The sequence below is a fragment of the Salvelinus sp. IW2-2015 genome, linkage group LG20 (assembly GCF_002910315.2).
Source record: "Salvelinus sp. IW2-2015 linkage group LG20, ASM291031v2, whole genome shotgun sequence".
Lineage (NCBI taxonomy): Eukaryota > Metazoa > Chordata > Actinopteri > Salmoniformes > Salmonidae > Salvelinus > Salvelinus sp. IW2-2015.
Window position 1 is genome coordinate 5,113,376 of NC_036860.1, and position 22,535 is coordinate 5,135,910.

General features: G+C 40.2%; 2 protein-coding genes and 1 long non-coding RNA gene across 3 annotated transcripts; all 3 read left to right on the top strand.

Moving 5' to 3' along the window:
* Positions 1–14,721: 14,721 nt before the first annotated feature.
* Positions 14,722–16,850, top strand: LOC111981332 (mesothelin-like protein). Its single transcript, XM_024012554.2, has 8 exons — positions 14,722–14,892; positions 15,072–15,225; positions 15,357–15,406; positions 15,587–15,720; positions 16,001–16,083; positions 16,247–16,376; positions 16,463–16,653; positions 16,760–16,850. Exons 3-6 carry the CDS (start codon positions 15,385–15,387, stop codon positions 16,338–16,340), a joined length of 333 nt encoding a protein of 110 aa, XP_023868322.2. The 5' UTR covers positions 14,722–14,892; positions 15,072–15,225; positions 15,357–15,384; the 3' UTR covers positions 16,341–16,376; positions 16,463–16,653; positions 16,760–16,850.
* An 864-nt stretch (positions 16,851–17,714) lies between these two features.
* LOC111981334 (mesothelin-like protein) lies at positions 17,715–18,475 on the top strand. The gene is made up of 4 exons (XM_070449274.1): positions 17,715–17,813; positions 17,921–18,114; positions 18,227–18,382; positions 18,464–18,475. The coding sequence occupies exons 1-4, from the start codon at positions 17,747–17,749 to the stop codon at positions 18,473–18,475; spliced, it is 429 nt and encodes a 142-aa protein (XP_070305375.1). The 5' UTR covers positions 17,715–17,746.
* A 38-nt stretch (positions 18,476–18,513) lies between these two features.
* LOC139022658 (uncharacterized) lies at positions 18,514–19,262 on the top strand. The gene is made up of 3 exons (XR_011473726.1): positions 18,514–18,641; positions 18,869–19,020; positions 19,173–19,262. It is a non-coding gene; the product is annotated as an uncharacterized lncRNA (long non-coding RNA).
* The last annotated feature ends 3,273 nt before the right edge of the window (positions 19,263–22,535 follow it).

The following is a 22,535-nucleotide window of genomic DNA, read 5'->3' on the forward strand; positions in this document are numbered from 1 at the left end:
TCAGTGGTACCTCACATCGTCAGCCAGTCAGGTCAGGTGAGCCCTTCATTGTGCTTTTACTATTGTGAATATGATCAAATGTTTATTAAAAACTTCAAGGATTCAGTTTTCACTTTGCAAATGATGAATAGCTAGATGAACATAAGGATTTATTCTTGAAAGATATTAGTTTTGCCAAAGGGTGGACAGAGAGAAATGTTTTTTAAATTATATCTGAGTAAGACTGACTTGTAGCTGGCCGCTAGACTAATTTACCAATCTAAAAATTAAAATAAAAAAATTCTAAAAAAACAGTACAACAATTTGACATGAATATAATCTCTGTAAGGTGTCCGTTTTATTACGGCTTTTTTAAAATTAATGGATATTGTCACTCAATATATTGGAATTGTTGACATTTTGATGAATGCCGCAATCTGTAGGATGTGATTGAGAGTTCTGTTTGTGTTCTGAAAAAGGATGCCTCGTCCATGGGAACAGAAGTGAGCAGTGGCTGATGCGGAACTTCGGATCCTTCTCTACCTTGGTTGACTATGAAGACTTCTTTGCACCGAATATTCATTTCAGTGGTGTAAGTGTTTAACTTTATGGGGGCTCTTAAGAAAGCAGGGACTGTAATGTCGGGAAGATACAAGATGTCATTAAGATGTTATAGGATTGTACAGGAAGTTCATGACCAATCAAGACCAATGTTCTCTCTCCCATAGCTATCAGTCCTGGCACTGCTGAGCCCGGAACAGAAGGCTGAGTTGGTTCTTCACCCCGGAAATGGAGGCCTGGACAATATCACCATCAGCCTGGTCTTCCAGAGTCTGCTTGGGCCTCTAATAAACAATGCTCACCTGAATCAGTCAATGTACAATGCAACAATGATGTCCAACATGATTGCTGGCAATGTCACAGGACCACATGAACTTGATAGAGTAGGTTATGTGTCTTTTTTTAATATTTTTTTTATTTGGTTCCCAATTAGCTTTTGCAGAAGCATCAGTTACCCGCCCTGGGGTCCACAAAAAAACACAAAACATGACAAGAAACAAAACACTGATAGACAAGGACAGTCACACAAATTTCAAATACAAAGATATAGAAACAATACAACAACAAAAACTATGTGTGCGTGTGTTTATCGGTCTCTTTTCTGGGGTGGCAGGTAGCCTAGCGGTTAAGAGGGACTAGTTAAAAAATCTGTCGACGTGCCTTTGAGCAAGGCACTTAACCCTAATTGCTCTGGATAAGAGCGTTGCTAAATGTTAACGTCAAACAAGGCTATTTATTTTGCTGTCATCAACTCCATGTACAGTATGAGCCAACTAATGATTACAAATCTGTGGTTGCAGACTCTAAACAACTTCCTATCATTCCTGAGGCCCTTGGGTAGTTTCATCAAGACTTTGGTGGGCAGCATTCAAGCGGTATGTGTTGTCTTTTACAATCTCACAAGTATGAACAAATTATTTCCTTTCCCTTTCCTTTTCCAATCTGAAACAACGTACTATGTACTATGTACTGTCTCCCCACAGAGGAATGTGAGCTCTGAGAGACAGCATGTTCTGGCCCAGGCAGTAGTGAACTGGATCCTGGCAGAGCTGGCTGGACACATCTCCCCCAACTTCACACTGACAAATGAGATCATCCCCAGCCAGACTCCCTCTCTCAGCAACTTCAACATCACCAGCCTTAAGGACTGGTTTCAGCATGTGGTCCTCCCTACCCTGAACCGCTTCCAGCTCAACAACCAGACTCAGATCCCACACGACCTTACTGCTGTCTTCAACCAAGTCTTGTGAGTTGAATAAATATTTTACGTTATAAGCCTTGTGGACTTTGTAGACTTTGTCTAGTTCAGGTATTCCCAAACTGCGGTACACGTACCCCCAGGGGTACGCACAATGCCATCGGGGGTACGCCAAATAAAAACATGATTCACCTTTTAAAAATATATATATTTTCCAATGGGGCTATACATTTGGGTAAGGTTTTTTTCTCGCCCTCGTTTCATTGCCAAAAATAAAATTAAACCATCTAGTGCTCAGCGAAATAACAACACAATGTCAAATACAGGTAGCCTAGTCAAATAATTAACATCCAATCACATTAACCATTACTCTCTTGCGGGAATTCCACTAACGGTCCGTATGTAGCCAAACGTAGCTGATGTTCATGTTGGTATCTGTACTGATGGCGCAATAGCCATGACAGGGAGACAGTGGAGTGGTAACACACGTGCAAGCAGTTGCTCCCGACGCCACTTGGGTACACTGCAGCATCCACCAAGAGGCTCTTGCTGCCAAGGGAATGCCTGACAGCTTGAAAAACATTTTGGACACTACAGTGAAAATGGTTAACTTTGTTAAAGCAAGGCCCCTGAACTCTCGTGTATTTTCTGCACTATGCAATGATATGGACAGCAACCATGTAATGCTTTTACAACATACAGAAGTGCGCTGGTTATCAAGGGGCAAAGTATTGACACTTTTTTATGAATTGAGAGACATGCTTAAATTTTTCTTCACTGACCATCATTTTCACTTGTCTGACCGCTTGCATGATGACGAGTTTCTCACACGACTGGCCTATCTGGGTGATGCTTTTTCTCGCCTGAATGATCTAAATCTAGGATTACAGGGACTCTCCGCTATGATTAAGAAGTTGGAGCTCTTTTCTGTCTGCATTAACAGGGACAACACACAGGTCTTTCCATCATTGTATGATTTTTTTGTGTGCAAATTAACTCAAACTAATGGACAATATCAAATGTGAATTAGCGAAGCACCTGAGTGAGTTGGATGCGCAGTTACGCAGGTACTTTCCCGAAATGGATGACACAAACAACTTGATTCGTTATCCCTTTCATGCCCTGCCTCCAGTCCACTTACCGACATCTGAACAAGAGAGCCTCATCGAAATTGCAACAAGTGGTTCTGTGAAAATGTATTTTAATCAGGAGGCACTGCCAGATTTCTGGATAGGGCTGCGCTCAGAGTATCCTGCCTTGTCAAATCGCGCTGTTAAAACACTGATGCCCTTTGCAACCAAGTACCTAAGTGAGAGTGGATTCTCGGCCCTCACTACCATGAAAACTAAATACAGGCACAGACTGTGAGTGGAAAGACTGAGACTCTCTCCAATACAACCCAACATTGCAGAGTTATGTGCATCTTTTCAAGCACACCTTTCTCATTAGCCTGTGGTGAGTTATTCACAATTTTCGATTAACAAATAAGGTTTTATATGTAAGATGGTTAAATAAAGAGCAAAATGATTGATTATAATTATATTATTATTTGTGCCCTGGTCCTATAAGAGCTCTTTGTCACTTCCCACGAGCCGGGTTGTGACAAAAACTCACACTCATTCTTATGTTTAATAAATGTATTGTATAGTGTGTGTGCGGCAGGCTTACAATGATGGCAAAAAACAACATTTGAGAGTGTGCTGACCCTGGTGCTAGAGGGGGTACGCAGCTGGAGGTTGAATGTTTGAAGGGGTATGGGACTATAAAACGTTTGGGAACCACTGGTCTAGTTGATTCAGATCATTTGAATATGATCATTTTTTATATTTTGCACTAAATGTTATGCCTCTATATTATTTTTCAGCTCATTAAATCCTCCAATGGGTTCTAACTCTTCCATGTATTCAATGGTTGGTCCCATGGATGTCTGTCAAATCGGCAACAATGATGATATGTGCTCGGTGAGTTCTATTTGCCACTATGTTCATCTTGGTTAAGTCCTCATGATCTCTTATTCAACATGGGATCACTATCTAGAGAAGGCTTTGTGGTTCATAGCCAAAGTATTTCAACAATCTAGACTGTTCTGACAAAAACATTTCAACCGAATAATTCAAAAATCAAATCAAATCAAATGTATTTATATAGCCCTTCTTACATCAGCTGATATCTCAAAGTGCTGTACAGAAACCCAACCTAAAACCCCAAACAGCAAGCAGTGCAGGTGTAGAAGCACGGTGGCTAGGAAAAACTCCCTAGAATACCCAACCTAGCAGAGGAGCATGTGGCCCCCCTCTTCAACATCGTCAGACACAGAGACTGCAACACCAGCCAAGAAACGTAAGATCAGCACAGTGTATTTGTAGAAACACTAATAATACTAATAATGTGATGCATGTTTGCAACTGACCTTCGTGTACAGTACATTACTGCTCTTAGTTGTGCTTGACAATGCATATCAATGGGTGCTCTTTCTGTTTCTGTCATCTACAGAGTGGCGTTGCTGAACTCTATCCTACCTCACTGTCCAACGGCACACAGGCTGCTGTCCAGCATCAAATAATCATGTCTCTCAGAGGATTCACCTAGTCATCATCTCCAGTGGTGTGAAGTTACGGCTGCAATCCGTTAACGGGATCGATATGACAACAGCCAGTGAAAGTGCAGGGCGCCAAATTGAAACAACAGAAATCTCATAATTAAAGTTCCTCAAACATAGATGTATCTTATACCATTTTATAGGTAATCTTGTTGTTAATCCCACCAAAGTGTCCGATTTCAAATAGACTTTCAGCGAAAGCACCACAAACGATTGGTAGGTCACCACTAACTCACAGAAAAATTCTGCCATTTTTCCAGCAAAAGAAAGGAGTCACAAAAAGCACAAATAGAGATAAAATTAATCACTAACCTTTGATGATCTTCATCAGATGTGTCAGATTTCAAAAAGCTTTACGGCAAAATACAATATTCAATCATCTGAAAACAGCGTTCAGCCACAAAAGCAAGCCATACAGTTACCCGCCAAATTGTGCAGTCAACAAAACTCATAAAAACCATTATAAATCTTCACTTACTTTGCTGATCTTCGTCAGAATGCACTCCAGGACTCCCACTTCCACAAGAAATGTTAGGTTTTTTCGGTAATGTCCATCATTTATGTCCCAAATAGCTATTTTTGTAGCGTGTTTGGTAAACCAAATCCAACGTCAGGGAAGCGCGTTCACTAAAACCTGGCGAATGTCCAAAAGTTCGTAACAGTCCGTAGAAACATGTCAAACGATGTATTGAATCAATCTTTAGAATGTTTTTAAACATAAATCTTGAATAACGTTCCAACGGAGAATTACATTGACTTCAGATGAGCGATGGAACAGAGCTCCCTTCATGTGAACGCGCATGGTGAAAGCATGGTCAGGTCATGGCAGACCTGACTAATTCCCCTCTCATTCGGCCCCCCTTCACAGTAGAGGCATCAGACAGGCTCTACAGACTGTTGACATCTAGTGGAAGCCGTAGGAAGTGAAAACTCTATCCATATCTCGCTGTGATTTCAATAGGATCTTGGTTGAAAATGGACCAGCCTCAGAATTTCCACTTCCTGTTTGGATTTTTTCTCAGGTATTGGCCTGCCATAATGAGTTCTGTTATACTCACAGACATAATTCAAACAGTTTAGAAACTTCAGAGTGTTTTCTATCCAATACTAATAATAATATGCATATATTAGCAACTATGACTGAGGAGTAGGCCGTTTACTCTGGGCGCCTCTGTGCACCTTTCATCCAAGCTACTCAATACTGCCCCTGCAGCCATAAGAAGTTTTAAGTAAAAATACTTGAAAGTACTAATTAAGTTGTTTTTTGGGGTAACTGTACTTTACTTTACTTCACTATATTTCTAAGGAAAATTATGTACTTTTTTATGTCCCATATCATGCAAAACTCATCATACCAGCTGTATGTTTGCCCTGCTTGAACAGCAATAGCTCAGATGCACATGAAACATGAATTGACCCGGAAATGAATAAACAAAGTTCAAGAGATGCAGAAAAATGATCTAAACATTTAAAATAGGGGAATCTTTCCAAGACAGCTGGGTGATACAACAACATATTACAATCGTAGCAAGTACATCTTTCCTCACAAAGTTACGAGTTACCAGTAACAGTAGTAGTATCTCACTTTACTTCTCATGATCCTTCTCTCTATAATTCTCCCTAAATGCATGATAATATAGAATAATGGGTTTTATATACCATGGTCTGAGGTGCAGTTTTGGGCTTAATGCTGGACCAAATGAGGAACGAGTTCATTTATAGTATCTCATTGTTCGCAGAATTCAAACTCCACTACGTTGCTATAGGAACAACAGCTTCTTCATGTTCCTGAGACAATCCTCCTCAACTTACATTCCCAAAGTTGACCAACTTCCTCTCCCTTATTCCACCCAGCGGGAATCTGAGGTACAGTACATTGAACTTGTTTCAGCTGCACTTCAACTTTTGGAAAGTGTGTTCTGGCCTAGAGTCACTGTGTATCCTATGCTATCTGTGTTCCAGCTGCTCAAACACATGCATCCCTCAAAGCTCGGCACCTCTCAGGAAGCCAGAGGTGGTGGACAACAAGACTAAACTCTGCACAATCTTCCGAAACTACAAAAATACTCCAGAGTTCTTGGAAACCGTAAGGACACACACTGCTGATTGTGGTCACCATTTTTCAAGCACTCACTGAGTATCCTTTCTTAGGATTTACTGAAAGAAAAACCTCTCTGTTAAATGGTGCATTCTCTCAGTCCTTTGACTTTGTCATTATCTGTCTGTAGGAGAATTCTTCCGGATGATGTGAAGCGTCCAGTCCTGCCCTGCGTCTGGCCTTTGGCTCTGGCCACTGATGACAAGGCTGAGGTTGCCGCTGGTTTTGACAACAGACTGAGGAAACTACCTGAAGTTCCTCAACAGAAACACTGCCTCCAGTCCTCTGACACACTCAACGCCTCCTGTTTACCCTGAGTACCCTGAGTACAATCCCTGAGTACTCTGAGCAGTGTTTCTCTGGATGGAAACTTGGGACAGTCCTTGTCCATCATTACAGATTCTCATCACCAAAACTTTCCAGGTGATTCACTTTTAATAGGTTTATTGCTAGTGGCCTATTGGTTGTGAGCATCATTCACAACCATGATTCATGCTTTAAACCATTCCATCCTCTCTACTTCCAATGTAGAGGATATTTTCATAATAAATGTTCTCTTTCTTCAGATAACAATACAGACAGTCTAATAAACCTGGGCTCTTTAGTGGGAGGTCTTCCTACCAAACACTCATCGCCAATACCCGCGCAGCAGTTTTAACAAATCCTCGCAACCCAAAATTTGTTCCAACATGCTGACTGCTCCAACAATTCTGCAACAGATCTAGTTAGTAAGGTATGTGTACGTTGGCTAAGCTAACAGTAGCTAGACTAACTGATGTGAAGTAGGCGTTATGAGTTTCCCTCCCAATATTTCTACATGCCTCATTTAATGTGTTATAAAAAAAATCTAGAGTAATCAATCATATAACAGTATTCATTTTAAAATGTTGACATGTTTTTGTATTACTTATTCAGATCATCACAGTTGACATGAACCAACAGAACTGATAGTCAATGTCCCAGATGAAATGGCAACCGAAATTCCCAGGAATCTACTGAATTTCCCAACAACTGGAAATCAAACACTCACTGCCTGAACATCATCAGAAAAAATGGAAACCTCAGCAGGTATTGGGGGGTTTTGTAGTATTCAAAGCCATGTGACCTTCAACATTTACACGATTATACAGTGTGACATGTGTATTATATCGTCTATAAATGTGTCTGCACCTCTGTTTCTCTCTGTTTATTTATAGGCTGTGCTGTTTCTTTTGTACAGTAGCAATGGATTGGATGAGCCTGATGAGTAAGTGTAACAGTGTTTAGAGAATGTTGGTCCTGACCAATAGCTGAGCAGAAATCATACATGTATCATTTTCACATGGGGATACATTTTTATATTATTATCTTGAACAAAAATTGGTTAAAAAATTACATTTATAGTTCCTGTATTAATTAGATGAATGTACTGGCATTGATTTCTTTGTAGCCTTTCTGAGTACGTGCTTCAAGGATTCACTTGCTCTCGTGTCCAGACTTTCACCAAAACAAAAATTAAACCTCTCATCCAGAGCTTGCAGACGTAGGGCCGTCGAAGAAAGGTGGTTCTCAAGGAGACACAGGTGAATATTAAAAATACTACTTTTTCACATAAACTAAAGGCCCTACTCAATCAAAACCGGTAGCCAGGCCTCCAGATTACATTGTTAATGTGCTGTATGAATTATAACTGCTTTAATGTCTTTTCATGGCTACATGAATCCAAGCATGTATTCTCTCAGCACCAGAATGACAATAGTTTACTGGAAACCCAGTAACTGAAATATATATTGAATATGTTTCTCTGTTTTCAAGGAGCTTATTTTACAGACATATGAGAAAGTAACATTTTTGTTTTACAGCTAACTTGCATGTGGAACAACATCAAAGGTGAAAGTCCTCAAGATTTTGACAACTATCCATCAGATATGTTTGTGTATTACAGGTAAGTTGGTCATGTCACTGACATTGTAAAATGCATTGTAAAATGACGGTATCTAATTTCAGATTAACTATTACTGTTAGGTGTTATTACGCTGACATAACCAAATGAAAATGCCTTATAAATGGAACCATAAAGACAATGTAACTGTTTGTATCTTTCCTCCCAGTACACCAACAATACAAAGACCGACTCAGATCCTACTTCATTTGGAAACAGGAAGCGGCTAGACTTCTCCGTCCTGTCCAGCACGTTGGCATGGATGATAAGGTTATCTACTGAACATGCCAAAAGTGCCTGGTGAGTTATGTAGTCCAAACGAAGACACAAGTTTCTGACTGGATTGTTTAAAAGCAGTGATTAGGACGACATTTGATTTATTCCAGGACATCAAAGGGACAACAAGCTCAGTCGAGATAATCTCGAGGTCCTGGGCAAACATGGCAGTACTCTTGGATGAGAACTACATCAGAGCTCTGACTCTTTACATCCTGGAGAAACTAAGAACTGCATGACTTCTCAGATCAGCAGATTAAAGCTATGGAGACTGTTATCTGCAGTGGCAAACACCACATATGGGTATGTTCACCTTGCTGATATCGGGAGCTGTGCTGATTTCAAATGAAATGCATTTTTGTCTATAGATTTTTTCTTATTAATAAGTCCTGTCTTTATTCTTATCTGTTCCAGAAAACTCAAGCACATGGACTGGAAAAAACTCTAGAGCAGCTTGACATTCTTCCCTGTACGCTTAACAGAGAACTTCTGGAAACAACATCAGCGCGGTATAACTATACATGCAATTGCATAGCACTTTGCACAATATGTTGTATTCAAATCAAATTGTGGTTTGTAACATGCGCCGAATTTTTTTATATTTTCTGGGTCAAGGTTTGGCTTTTTCAAGAGAGGCTTTATTACTGCCACTTTTAGTGAGTTTGGTACACATCCGGTGGATAGAGAGCCGTTTATTATGTTCAACATAGGAGGGCKAAGCACAGGAAGCAGCTCTTTCAGTAGTTTAGTWGGAATAGGHTCCAGTATGCAGCTTGAAGGTTTAGAGGCCATGATTATTTTCATCATTGTGTCAAGAGATATAGTACTAAAACACTTAATTGTCTCTCTTGATCCTAGATCCTGGCAGAGTTGTGCAGACTCAGGACAGCTGAGCTTTGGAGGAATACGCAGATTTAAAGAATACACTGACGTCAAGTAGGCCACTCCTAGTTGATGAGCATAATTTTTCCTAATGCTACTATTATGTGTGTTTTTTCTTTCATTGTTGCTTATTATCGTAAAGGTAGACTTAGCGATATGATGTAGGTGCACAATGTCACGTTCTGACCTTCATTTCCTTTGTTTTGTCTTTATTTAGTATGGTCAGGGCGTGAGTTGGGGTGGGCAGTCTATGTGTCTTTTTCTATGTTGGGGTTTTGAGTTCGGCCTGGTATGGTTCTCAATCAGAGGCAGCTGTCAATCGTTGTCCCTGATTGAGAATCATACTTAGGTAGCCTGGGTTTCACTTTTGGTTTGTAGGTGTTTGTTTCCGTGTTAGTGTTTGTCGCCACACGGTACTGTTTCGGTTTCGTTCGTTTCACGTTTATTGTTTTGTATTTTGTAGTGTTCAGTTTATGTCTTGAAATAAACATTATGGACACTTACCACGCTGCATATTGGTCCTCCGATCCTTCTCGTTTCTCCTCGTCAGAAGAGGAGGACGACAGTCGTTACACACAAATTAAACAGCATACACTCTTCGAAAAATGGTGCTATCTAGAACCTAACAGGGTTCTTCTGCTGTCCCCATAGGAGAACCCTTTGAAGAACCCTTGTTGGTTCCAGGTAGAAAGCTTTCGGTTCCAGGTAGAACCCTTATGGGTTCAATGTAGAACCTTTTCCACAGAACCCAAAATACTTCTACCTGGAACCAAAAAGAGCTATCCTATGGGCAGAGCCGAAGAACCCTTTTGGAACCCTTTTTTCTAAGAGTGTAGTGGGTCAATTTCCGCAACAACTAAGAGTGTTGAAGCGCAAAGCTCAACTCCCCACATGTTTTGGTCCCGTACCTACGGGTCTCTAACAGCGTGAAGCAAACCCATGTACATGCACAGACACTGTGTGTGACTGTGTGGGAGCGAATTCTTGCATCTCACTCATCATCTGCAGTGCTGCTAGTGGCAACATCATTTTGCTGAGTCTACCTTTAACTTAAAAATGTTCTTGCACTGGGGACTTCCAATTCCAAAATCCTTTTAAATTGTATTGACTTCATGATGACATGTCTTCCCCTGTCACAGGTATCCCATGCAGCAGAAAATCTGTCTGTGATTCTGAGATGTGTGCCCCATTCCAACCTGAGCCTCACTGGAGAAAATCGGAAACTATTGGTCACAGAGCTATCCAAGACACTGACAGGACCACACACGATGATGGTAAGAATATCAGAGATTCAATTAAAATCAAGACAAATGTCATGTTACTGTGAAATTTGACTCATATTGTGAAGTCCTTCCCTTTTAGAATGGCAGTTCGGGTTGGCCCAACCTCACAGACTTGTTTGGCCAGCTTCTGACAGATGGCTTCAGTGCTGAGAACCTTGGTGATGAGAACTTCATCCGCTTCTGGTTCCTGATCAGACTGCGGCCCCTCCTACCTTCAGTGTCAGAGGAGTACCTATCCTGCCTCAGCACTAGAGACTTCAGCTGTCAATCCTACCAAGCCCTGTATGTACAACACAAAGACAACTATAAATACATTTTTCAGTTCATAGACATATATAGAAATGTTACATATGCTATTGATAATACCAAAAGTGTGTATTCTGAATCCTGATTTTCTCATTACTTACAGTGTCATGGGGCTGAGCGATCAAACTTCTCAGTGGTTGGTACTAGTTCATGATTTTGACCTTTTGAACTTACTGATTCATCCAATGTCATTTGTAACCAGTTTGAATCCATGTTCTTATTCCACTGTGTAGGTGGATGTCCTGCCTATGCTGAGCCCCAGGCAGCTGGGGGAGGTGGCCTCCACACCTGGTCAGCTCAGAAACCCTGGAGATGTCCYCATGATACTGATTCATGTGCTTCCCAGAGATCTGGGCGAGTTCTTTGACATTGTTTCTCCAGCTGTTAAGGTATGGATGAGTGATGGTCAATTCTTATACCACTGTCTTATTCCCTATATACCTTTGCTTAGTACAATCCCCTCATTTGCTTCTGTCTTCAGGGTCTTCACCTTCCAGTGGATGTGCGTCAGGTGCTTCTCCAGCAGGTGTTTGACAATGCCAACCTATCAGATCCCTCCATCAAAGACCCTGAGGTGCTGGTGTGGTTGGGCCAGAGACTCCGCCCACTTTTACCCAACCTAGCAGAGGAGCATGTGGCCCCCCTCTTCAACATCGTCAGACACAGAGACTGCAACACCAGCCAAGAAACGTAAGATCAGCACAGTGTATTGTAGAAACACTAATAATAACTAATAATGTGATGCATGTTTGCAACTGACCTTCGTGTACAGTACATTACTGCTCTTAGTTGTGCTTGACAATGCATATCAATGGGTGCTCTTTCTGGTTTCTGTCATCTACAGAGTGGCGTTGCTGAACTCTATCCTACCATCACTGTCCAACGGCACACAGGCTGCTGTCCAGCATCAAATAATCATGTCTCTCAGAGGTATTCACCTAGTCATCATCTCCAGTGGTGTGAAGTACGGCTGCAATCCCGTTAACGGGATCGATATGACAACAGCCAGTGAAAGTGCAGGGCGCCAAATTGAAACAACAGAAATCTCATAATTAAAGTTCCTCAAACATAGATGTATCTTATACCATTTTATAGGTAATCTTGTTGTTAATCCCACCAAAGTGTCCGATTTCAAATAGACTTTTCAGCGAAAGCACCACAAACGATTGGTAGGTCACCACTAACTCACAGAAAAATTCTGCCATTTTTCCAGCAAAAGAAAGGAGTCACAAAAAGCACAAATAGAGATAAAATTAATCACTAACCTTTGATGATCTTCATCAGATGTGTCAGATTTCAAAAAGCTTTACGGCAAAATACAATATTCAATCATCTGAAAACAGCGTTCAGCCACAAAAGCAAGCCATACAGTTACCCGCCAAATTGTGCAGTCAACAAAACTCATAAAAACCATTATAAATCTTCACTTACCTTTGCTGATCTTCGTCAGAATGCACTCCCAGGACTCCCACTTCCACAAGAAATGTTAGGTTTTTTCGGTAATGTCCCATCATTTATGTCCAAATAGCTATTTTTGTAGCGTGTTTGGTAAACAAATCCAACGTCAGGGAAGCGCGTTCACTAAAACCTGGCGAAATGTCCAAAAGTTCCGTAACAGTCCGTAGAAACATGTCAAACGATGTATTGAATCAATCTTTAGAATGTTTTTAACATAAATCTTGAATAACGTTCCAACCGGAGAATTACATTGACTTCAGATGAGCGATGGAACAGAGCTCCCTCTCATGTGAACGCGCATGGTGAAAGCATGGTCAGGTCATGGCAGACCTGACTAATTCCCCTCTCATTCGGCCCCCCTTCACAGTAGAGGCATCAGACAAGGCTCTACAGACTGTTGACATCTAGTGGAAGCCGTAGGAAGTGAAAACTCATCCATATCTCGCTGTGATTTCAATAGGATCTTGGTTGAAAATGGACCAGCCTCAGAATTTCCACTTCCTGTTTGGATTTTTTCTCAGGTATTGGCCTGCCATATGAGTTCTGTTATACTCACAGACATAATTCAAACAGTTTTAGAAACTTCAGAGTGTTTTCTATCCAATACTAATAATAATATGCATATATTAGCAACTATGACTGAGGAGTAGGCCGTTTACTCTGGGCGCCTCTGTGCACCTTTCATCCAAGCTACTCAATACTGCCCCTGCAGCCATAAGAAGTTTTAAGTAAAAATACTTGAAAGTACTAATTAAGTTGTTTTTTGGGGTAACTGTACTTTACTTTTACTTCACTATATTTCTAAGGAAAATTATGTACTTTTTTATGTCATCATATCATGCAAAACTCATCATACCAGCTGTATGTTTGCCTGCTTGAACAGCAATAGCTCAGATGCACATGAAACATGAATTGACCCCGGAAATGAATAAACAAAGTTCAAGAGATGCAGAAAAATGATCTAACATTTAAAATAGGGGAATCTTTCCAGACAGCTGGGTGATACAACAACATATTACAATCGTAGCAAGTACATCTTTCCTCAACAAAGTACGAGTTACCAGTAACAGTAGTAGTATCTCACTTTACTTCTCATGATCCTTCTCTCTATAATTCTCCCTAAATGCATGATAATATAGAATAATGGGTTTTATATACCATGGTCTGAGGGCTGCAGTTTTGGGCTTAATGCTGGACCAAATGAGGAACGAGTTCATTTATAGTATCTCATTGTTCGCAGAATCAACTCCACTACGTTGCTATAGGAACAACAGCTTCTTCATGTTCCTGAGACAATCCTTCCTCAACTTTACATTCCCAAAGTTGACCAACTTCCTCTCCCTTATTCCACCACAGCGGGAATCTGAGGTACAGTACATTGAACTTGTTTCAGCTGCACTTCAACTTTTGGAAAGTGTGTTCTGGCCTAGAGTCACTGTGTATCCTATGCTATCTGTGTTTCCAGCTGCTCAACACCATGCATCCCTCAAAGCTCGGCACCTTCCTCAGGAAGCCAGAGGTGGTGGACAACAAGACTAAACTCTGCACAATCTTCCGAAACTACAAAAATACTCCAGAGTTCTTGGAAACCGTAAGGACACACACTGCTGATTGTGGTCACCATTTTCAAGCACTCACTGAGTATCCCTTTCTTAGGATTTACTGAAAGAAAAACCTCTGTTAAATGGTGCATTCTCTCAGTCCTTTGACTTTGATCATTATCTGTCTGTAGGAGAATCTTCCGGATGATGTGAAGCGTCCAGTCCTGCCCTGCGTCTGGCCTTTGGCTCTGGCCACTGATGACAAGGCTGAGGTTGACCGCTGGTTTGACAACAGACTGAGGAACTACCTGAAGTTCCTCAACAGAAACCTGCTCCAGTCCTCTGACACACTCAACGCCTCCTGCTTACCCTGAGTACCCTGAGTACAATCCCTGAGTACTCTGAGCAGTGTTTCTGGATGAAACTTGGGACAGTCCTTGTCCATCATACAGATTCTCATCACCCAAAACTTCCAGGTGATTCACTTTTTAATAGGTTTATTGCTAGTGGCCTATTGGTTGTGAGCATCATTCACAACCATGATTCATGCTTTAAACCATTCCATCCTCTCTACTTCCAATGTAGAGGATATTTCATAATTAATGTTCTCTTTCTTCAGATAAACAATACAGACAGTCTAATAAACCTGGGCTCTTTAGTGGGAGGTCTTCCTACCCAAACACTCATCGCAATACCCGCGCAGCAGGTTCTAACAACATCCTCCAACCCAAAATTTGTTACCAACATGCTGACTGCTCCAACAATTCTGCAACAGATCTATGTTAATAAGGTATGTACTTGGCTAGCTAACAGTAGCTAGACTAACTGATGTGAAGTAGGCGTTATGAGTTTCCCTCCCAATATTTCTACATGCCTCATTTAAATGTGTTATAAAAAAATCTAGAGTAATCAATCATAATAACAGTATTCATTTTAAAATGTTGACATGTTTTTGTATTACTTATTCAGATCATCACAGTTGACATGAAACCAACAGAACTGATAGTCAATGTCCCAGATGAAATGGCAACCGAAATTCCCAGGAATCTACTGAATTTCCCAACAACTGGAAATCAAACACTCACTGCTGAACATCATCAAGAAAAAATGGAAACCTCAGCAGGTATTGGGGGGTTTGTAGTATTCAAAAGCCATGTAGACCTTCAACATTTACACGATTATACAGTGGTGAACATGTGTATTATACGTCTATAAATGTGTCTGCACCTCTGTTTCTCTCTGTTTAATTTATAGGCTGTGCTGTTCTTTGATACAGTAGCAAATGGATTGGATGAGCCTGATGAGTAAGTGTAACAGTGTTTAGAGAATGTTGGTCCTGACCAATAGCTGAGCAGAAATCATACATGTATCATTTTCACATGGGGATACATTTTTATTATGTACTTGAACAAAAATTGGTTAAAAAATACATTTATAGTTCCTGTATTAACTCTAATGAATGTACTGCATTGATTTCTTTGTAGCCTTTCTGAGTACGTGCTTCAAGGATTCACTTGCTCTCGTGTCCAGACTTTCACCAAAACAAAAAATTAAACCTCTCATCAGAGCTTGCAGACGTAGGGCCGGTCGAAGAAAGGTGGTTCTCAAGGAGACACAGGTGAATATTAAAAATACTACTTTTTCTACATAAACTAAAGGGCCCTACTCAATCAAAACCGGTAGCCAGGCCTCCAGATTACATTGTTAATGTGCCTGTATGAATTATAACTGCTTTAATGTCTTTTTCATGGCTACATGAATCCAAGCATGTATTCTCTCAGCACCAGAATGACAATAGTTACTGGAAACCCAGTAACTGAATATATATTGAATATGTTTCTCTGTTTTCAAGGAGCTTATTTTACAGACATATGAGAAAGTAACATTTTGTTTTACAGCTAACTTGCATGTGGAACAACATCAAAGGTGAAAGTCCTCAAGATTTTGACAACTATCCATCAGATATGTTGCTGTATTACAGGTAAGTTGGTCATGTCACTGACATTGTAAAATGCATTGTAAATGACGGTATCTAATTTCAGATTAACTATTTACTGTTAGTTTATTACGCTGACATAACCAAATGAAAATGCCTTATAAATGGAACCATAAAGACAATGTAAACTGTTTGTATCTTTCTCCAGCTACACCAACATACAACAGACCGACTGCAGATCCTACTTCATTGAAACAGGAAGAGCAGACTTCTCCGTCCTGTCCAGCACGTTGGATGGATGAAAGGTTGATCTACTGAACAATGCCAAAAAGTGCCTGGTGAGTTATGTATTCAAGACGAAAGACACAAGTTTCTGACTGAATGTTTAAAAGCAGTGATTAGGACGACATTTGATTTATTCCAGAACATCAAAGGGACACAGCTCAGTCGAGATAATCTCGAGGTCCTGGGCAACATGGCATGTACTCTGGATGAGAACTACATTCAGAGCTCTGACTCTTACATCCTGGAGAAACTAAAGAACTGCAATGACTTCTCAGATCAGCAGATTAAAGCTATGGAGACTGTTATCTGCAGTGGCAACACCACATATGGGTATGTCACATTGCTGATATCGGAGCTGTGCTGATTTCAAATGAATGCATTTTTGTCTATAGATTTTTTCTTATTAATAAGTCTGTCTTTATTCTTATCTGTTCAGAAACTCAAGCACATGGACTGAAAAAACTCTAGAGCAGCTTGACATTCTTCCACTGTACTTAACAGAGAACTTCTGGAAACACATCAGCGCGGTATACTATACATGACAATTGCATAGCACTTTGACAATATGTTGTATTCAAATCAAATTGTGTTTGTAACATGCGCCGAATATCAAATCAATTAATCACATTTATTTTTAAAGCCCTTCTTACATCAGCTGATATCACACGGTGCTGTACAGAAACCCAGCCTAAAACCCCAAACAGCAAGCAATGCAGGTGTAGAAGCACACTGGCTAGGAAAAACTCCCTAGAATACAACAAGTGTAGACCTTACCGTGAAATGCTTACTTACAAGCCCTTAACCAATAATGCAGTTTTAAGAAAATAGAGTTAATAAAATATTGACTAAATAACTAAAAATAAAAATAAAAAGTAACACAAATAACAATAATGAATATACATTGGGTACCGCTACCGATTCAATGTGCTGGGGTCAGGTTAGTCAAGGTCATTTGTACATGTAGGTAGGGGTAAAGTGACTATGCATAGATAATAAACAGCAAGTAGCAGCAGTGTTGTCAGGGTGGCCATTTGATTAATTGTTCAGCTGTCTTATGACTTGGGGGTAGAAACTGGTAAGGAGCCTTTTGGACCTAGACTTGGCTCTCTGGTACCGCTTGCCGTGCGGTAGCAGAAAGAACAGTCTATGACTTGGGTGACTGGAGTCTTTGACAATTTTTTGGGCCTTCGTCTGACACCACCTAGTATATAGGCCCCGGATGGCAGGAAGCTAGCTCCCTTATCTTTTGAATAACATCATTTGAGTGACATCATTTGAAATTGTTACCTATCTCAATTTGAAAAGCTCTCATTTACCTTATATGCGTTTCTTATTTCTTAATATGTTCTCTTTTGACTGAAACAGCAGAATAAAAGCAAGTTCCTGAAGAAATTCATGAAAAAAACTACGTACAAACAAGACAATGAAGAGGAAACTGAAGAACCTGTTCAAAGAATGCACCATGTCTTTGAGATCCAAACGAAGCACTGGTAGGTTTAAATAATATCAGGTCAATATAGCTGTTCTGTGGTTTTAATAGTGGAGGCTCCTTTATGACATGAATGATCACATTTCTTTTCAATACTTGTCTATTTAGTAAATGCATGTCCAGATTCCCTTGGAAACATTACTCAAGTGACCATAAGCAATGACGCGTTCCCCTTTGGGTATGACACCACCACGTTCAACCACTGTCTGAGCGCTCAAGTAGTAATGGACAATCTGGCCACCCTGACTGAGAAGGTAGATGATGATGACATGCAAAATGTCATTTTGGAGAAGCTACACCAGGTATAAGACTTTACTGACACAAAACAGGAAATCACAACAGATTTCAAACTCACAGGTTGCCAAGAGGTGGTCATTCAGTAACAGTTCTTTATGGTGTGGTCTTGTCCACTAGGCGTACCCCAAAGGTCTCTCAGACCAGCAGGTTCAGGTGCTTCGGTCGGTGTCTCGCGTGGCTTCCATGGAGCAGATTAACAAGTGGAACATCACTACAGTGGACACACTAGCAGCACTGATGGACAATGGCAATGGAGAATGGGACTCCGACAAAGTAGGGATATTTAACTTTACACCAACAATGTCTTTAAATGGTGTTAAAAAAACAACATGATAAACATTTTGCTTCTAAAAGGTGTGCATTTAAATGTATCTTTCATCTTCCTTTTTCCATTTCAGGCCAAAGTTATTGTCACCAAGTTCTTAAGTGCTGGCAATTTGCTTGGTGCCTCTGAACTGAATTCAATTGGAGGGCCTAACCTGTGCGCACTGGACCTCAGTGTGTTGCAAGGAATCAGAAATGACAGTCTCTGGTAAGATCATCAACAGATCTTGCTGTGTGAGAGAGACACCTTGTGGTTGAGTCACTCCACTTCACATGTATCTTTGTTGTGCTCTTGCAGTGGTTGACCTCAACAGAGTATTGAGGCCTAAATGCCCCTTAAATGATGTTGGAACATTTTCATATGCTTTTTTTTGTTTGCGTGTTCATAGTTAGTGTTTTTCTTGTGCACAACAGAACAGAAATGGAACACAACAGAGATGCAGATGCTCTGGAAATCACTAACTGTTCCTCAGGACATAAGAAGACCTTCTTTGCAGTAGCTGAGAACGCCTTTCCTATCAACTTTGTCCAAATCCGCGCCACTGCAGATCAGCTAACATCCTACCAGCTCATTCAGAGATACCTGGGTAAGGGCTCCCTTTTCTGCATACATACATGGTTTCTTGGATGTCCTGTAATAAATGTGATTTAAAAGATTTAGTTCACTCGGGCTGTGACATTAGAGAACACTTGTGCCACCCCAGTACTCATTCTCACCATGTTCGTTGCCCTTTTTTAGGAGGTGCCAGTATCACCTACATACGGAGTCTGTCTAGGGTCAATATTAGCATGGACATCAACACTTTTATTCGTTTGGATTCAGCTGTTGTCCAGGTATGTGCTCATTCCCGTAACCATACCATTCATCAATGACCTGTGATGGCAGTGACTCATATTCATTGTCATCTACCATTTTTTTCTGTAATTCTCTGCCTCTAAATAGGCTCTTAGTGTGCGTGAAGTGTCTGGACTCCTCGGCTCCAACCTAAATGACCTGAAAACCTTTGAGAATAACACTGTAGTGCAGAACTGGGTCTCAAAGCAGTTACAGTCCGAGCTTGACAAGCTGGGTATCAGTCTGACTGGAGGAAGGGTGGATTCAAACACCACCCCCATGACAACAAATACTGCCACCACCATCATCAATACAACTTCCGGTAAGGTGTCAAATGTTGCATTAATGGTTCGCATGCTTCGCCAGTGCTAAATCCATTTTAAAATGTGATTCCATTAGAACGTGTACAAATAATTAGCTTTCAATGAGGGAAATTAGTTATCTGTAATGTACCGTAAACATAATTATACTTATAATGTATAGGAATGTGTTTGGGAACAGACAGTAACAGTAATGACAGAGGACATGCAGATCTTAACCTTGTTATTCTGTTCTCTCTCTCCTTATCTTTTAGGCCAGAGCAGAGGCACATATCCAGCCCCTTTGCTTTTCCTGTTGGGTCTCTTGTTCATTGCAGTGCAAATGTAGATTCTAATATTGCAATAGAAGCATTATAATTTAGACCAGGTTGCATAATTATCATATCACGTCATAATACTACATCTCTTTTTGTAATCTATTTTTAAAGAAGACATTAAAGCTGACATTATATTTGACAGCCAAATGAGTGCAGTATGCAATAAATATGCCATATAATATATAGTGTTTTATCAACTCCATTGCTACAATTGTATTTTCTATTGGTTAATCATTAATATTAATATAACTACTGTAGGTTATTTATCAACTACTTAATTATTATTATTTTTTATATATCATTTTTGTTTATTTCATTTTGTATGTTGGGAATGGGAAAGAAATGCACATTAATATGAGGGTGTTCTGTTGTGTGTTTTACTAAGAAGAGACACTTTAACCTGCCAGAAATGCTTTTCTCAAAGAAAGGGAGAAAGATGTGACTTTTCAATTAAAATGAAAAAGTGTCCAATTTGATTTTCTTGTTTTATATTTGCTCGTCAATGTCATCATTATTTACGGACCATGGTTTTACTTTGTTCAGTTGATGGTTCACAATAGTGATAGGCCTAAGAAACTGCATGGGTCAATCAGGATCAAAGAAATCAAATGGGTACGACAAAACGTGTGTTCCCTATGCCCATCATCAGCAAGTGAAAATACCAGAGAAAAAGAGGCCCAACTCGGCGGAAAATCTTTCTCCCTGCAGCAGGTGGCTGTATTATTTTCTATTTGAGGTTTATTTGGTTGAATATAACTTTCTTAAATTGTTACGAGTGTACTGATATAAGTAGGACACGTGACATCCCGGAAACTTTGAGAAAAAAACACTTTATATAGGAGTTATCTCGAGATAGCTATGCATATTCATTGTATGAGGCTAGTAGCACAGTCTCTCTCCAATGAATACAGGCAGTTTACGTCAACAATCCTCATGGAAATGTATCCACCAATCCAAAGTAAGGATAGGCGGGAGCTAGACAGCCCTCCGTGTCGCTTTGTGAAAAACAACTCCCATTGTCATGTATAAATAAGAAAAAATGCACGAAGAGGTGTGGTATATTGCGAATGTACCACGGCTAAGGGCTGTGTCCTATATTGGCCATATATCACAAACCCCGGAGGAGCCTTATTGCTATTATAAACTGGTTACCAATGTAATTAGAGCAGTAGAACTAAATGTTTTGTCATACCAGTGGTATACATTCTGATATACCATGGCTTTCAGCCAATCAGAATTCAGGGCTCAAACCACCCAGTTTATAATCTTTGATAATATCCTCTGTTAGCACCACGTGTGCTTTTATTTTGAAATGTTCAAATATTTTATTGTATTTTTATTATTAACGACAAATCGATATAACAAGTACATGGGGGAACACAAGTCTATATATAAACAATACACAAAAGACAAATGTTGAAATCAACATCCCGGAAATTGGTCACAATTACGTCAAAGGTCACACGAAATATTTTTTATAACTAACTCGTTTGAAAGTTTTCAATCGCAGATGGCATGGACTCTGGACAAATTTCAGGTGAAAAGAAGAAAAGTCCTCCTATCAAAGTTCTTTCCTGCCAACTCCGAGAGGGAAAAGATAGCCGATTGAATGGCAAGCTCGAATTTAATATAAAAAGACTGGGACAATGGAAAAACACTGCACTTGTAGTCTCTGTGGTTTGGATGCAAGGGACAATACTGGAAGTTCGGTCGGATCACAACACGGTGCTTCTTTTGGACGAGACAGGAACATTCGTTGTCAATGGCGTCAACAACATTCCTAAGGGCAACCCATGCCTACTTCAGGGTGAGATGCACTTTTATTTTCCTTCTAGTTGCAGCCAAAATATGTACAACATTTAACAAAACCCTTGATTTGTTACCCCCTGATTTTACACAGGTAACTATGTCATGGTGATGGGGATGATCCAGGCTCTCTCTCCAGAACCTGTCCTGCGCGCGGTAAAGATGGCAGACCTCTCTGAACGTGCTGCGATTCACAGAAAAATGTGGAAGTTGGAGGTGGAAGACCTTCAGCAAACGCTCACGTAGAAAGAAGCATAAGCAGTATGTTGATATCAATGCCTGTTTGTTTTAATTTATTTTTAGCAAAATGTAAATATTGCTACTGGTTTTGAGTGGTTTCTGGCCTGCCTGATATTTCATTCCCAAAGGTAATGGATCATAGCCTAGAAGTACGTGCCCATCACGTTTATAATAGAAAGGCTATAATATATGCATATAATGCACTAACACTGTTTATGATAGGCTATAATTAAGCAATAAGGCACGAGGGGGTGTGGTATATGGCCAATATACCATGGCTAATAGCTGTTTTGTCATACGCTTAGTATACTGTCAGCCAATCAGCATTCAGTGCTCGAACCACCCAGTTTATAATATATGCATATAATACACTAAACATGTCAGAACTGCTGGAGGAGGGTTATGATGGGAAAAAAGCTAGTCCGGGCAAGAAAGCACAAACTCAAACAAAAGACAAAGAATTTAAATTAAAGAATGAACTATGATCTCATTTGGTGGTAAAATGATCTCATTTATTTGTGCTTATGTCATGCATACACATTGAAAAAGTGCCATTAAGTGAATTCTACAGAAGCACACAATTG

Coding starts and splice junctions, on each gene's coding strand:
- LOC111981334 (XM_070449274.1), top strand. CDS start 17,747: ATGAAGAGGAAACTGAAGAACCTGTTCAAAGAATGCACCATGTCTTTG. Junction 17,814..17,920: donor GAGATCCAAACGAAGCACTG/GTAGGTTTAAAT, acceptor TTGTCTATTTAG/TAAATGCATGTCCAGATTCC. Junction 18,115..18,226: donor TTTTGGAGAAGCTACACCAG/GTATAAGACTTT, acceptor CTTGTCCACTAG/GCGTACCCCAAAGGTCTCTC.
- LOC111981332 (XM_024012554.2), top strand. CDS start 15,385: ATGGATTGGATGAGCCTGATGA. Junction 15,407..15,586: donor GGATTGGATGAGCCTGATGA/GTAAGTGTAACA, acceptor ATTTCTTTGTAG/CCTTTCTGAGTACGTGCTTC. Junction 16,084..16,246: donor GATATGTTGCTGTATTACAG/GTAAGTTGGTCA, acceptor ATCTTTCTCCAG/CTACACCAACATACAACAGA.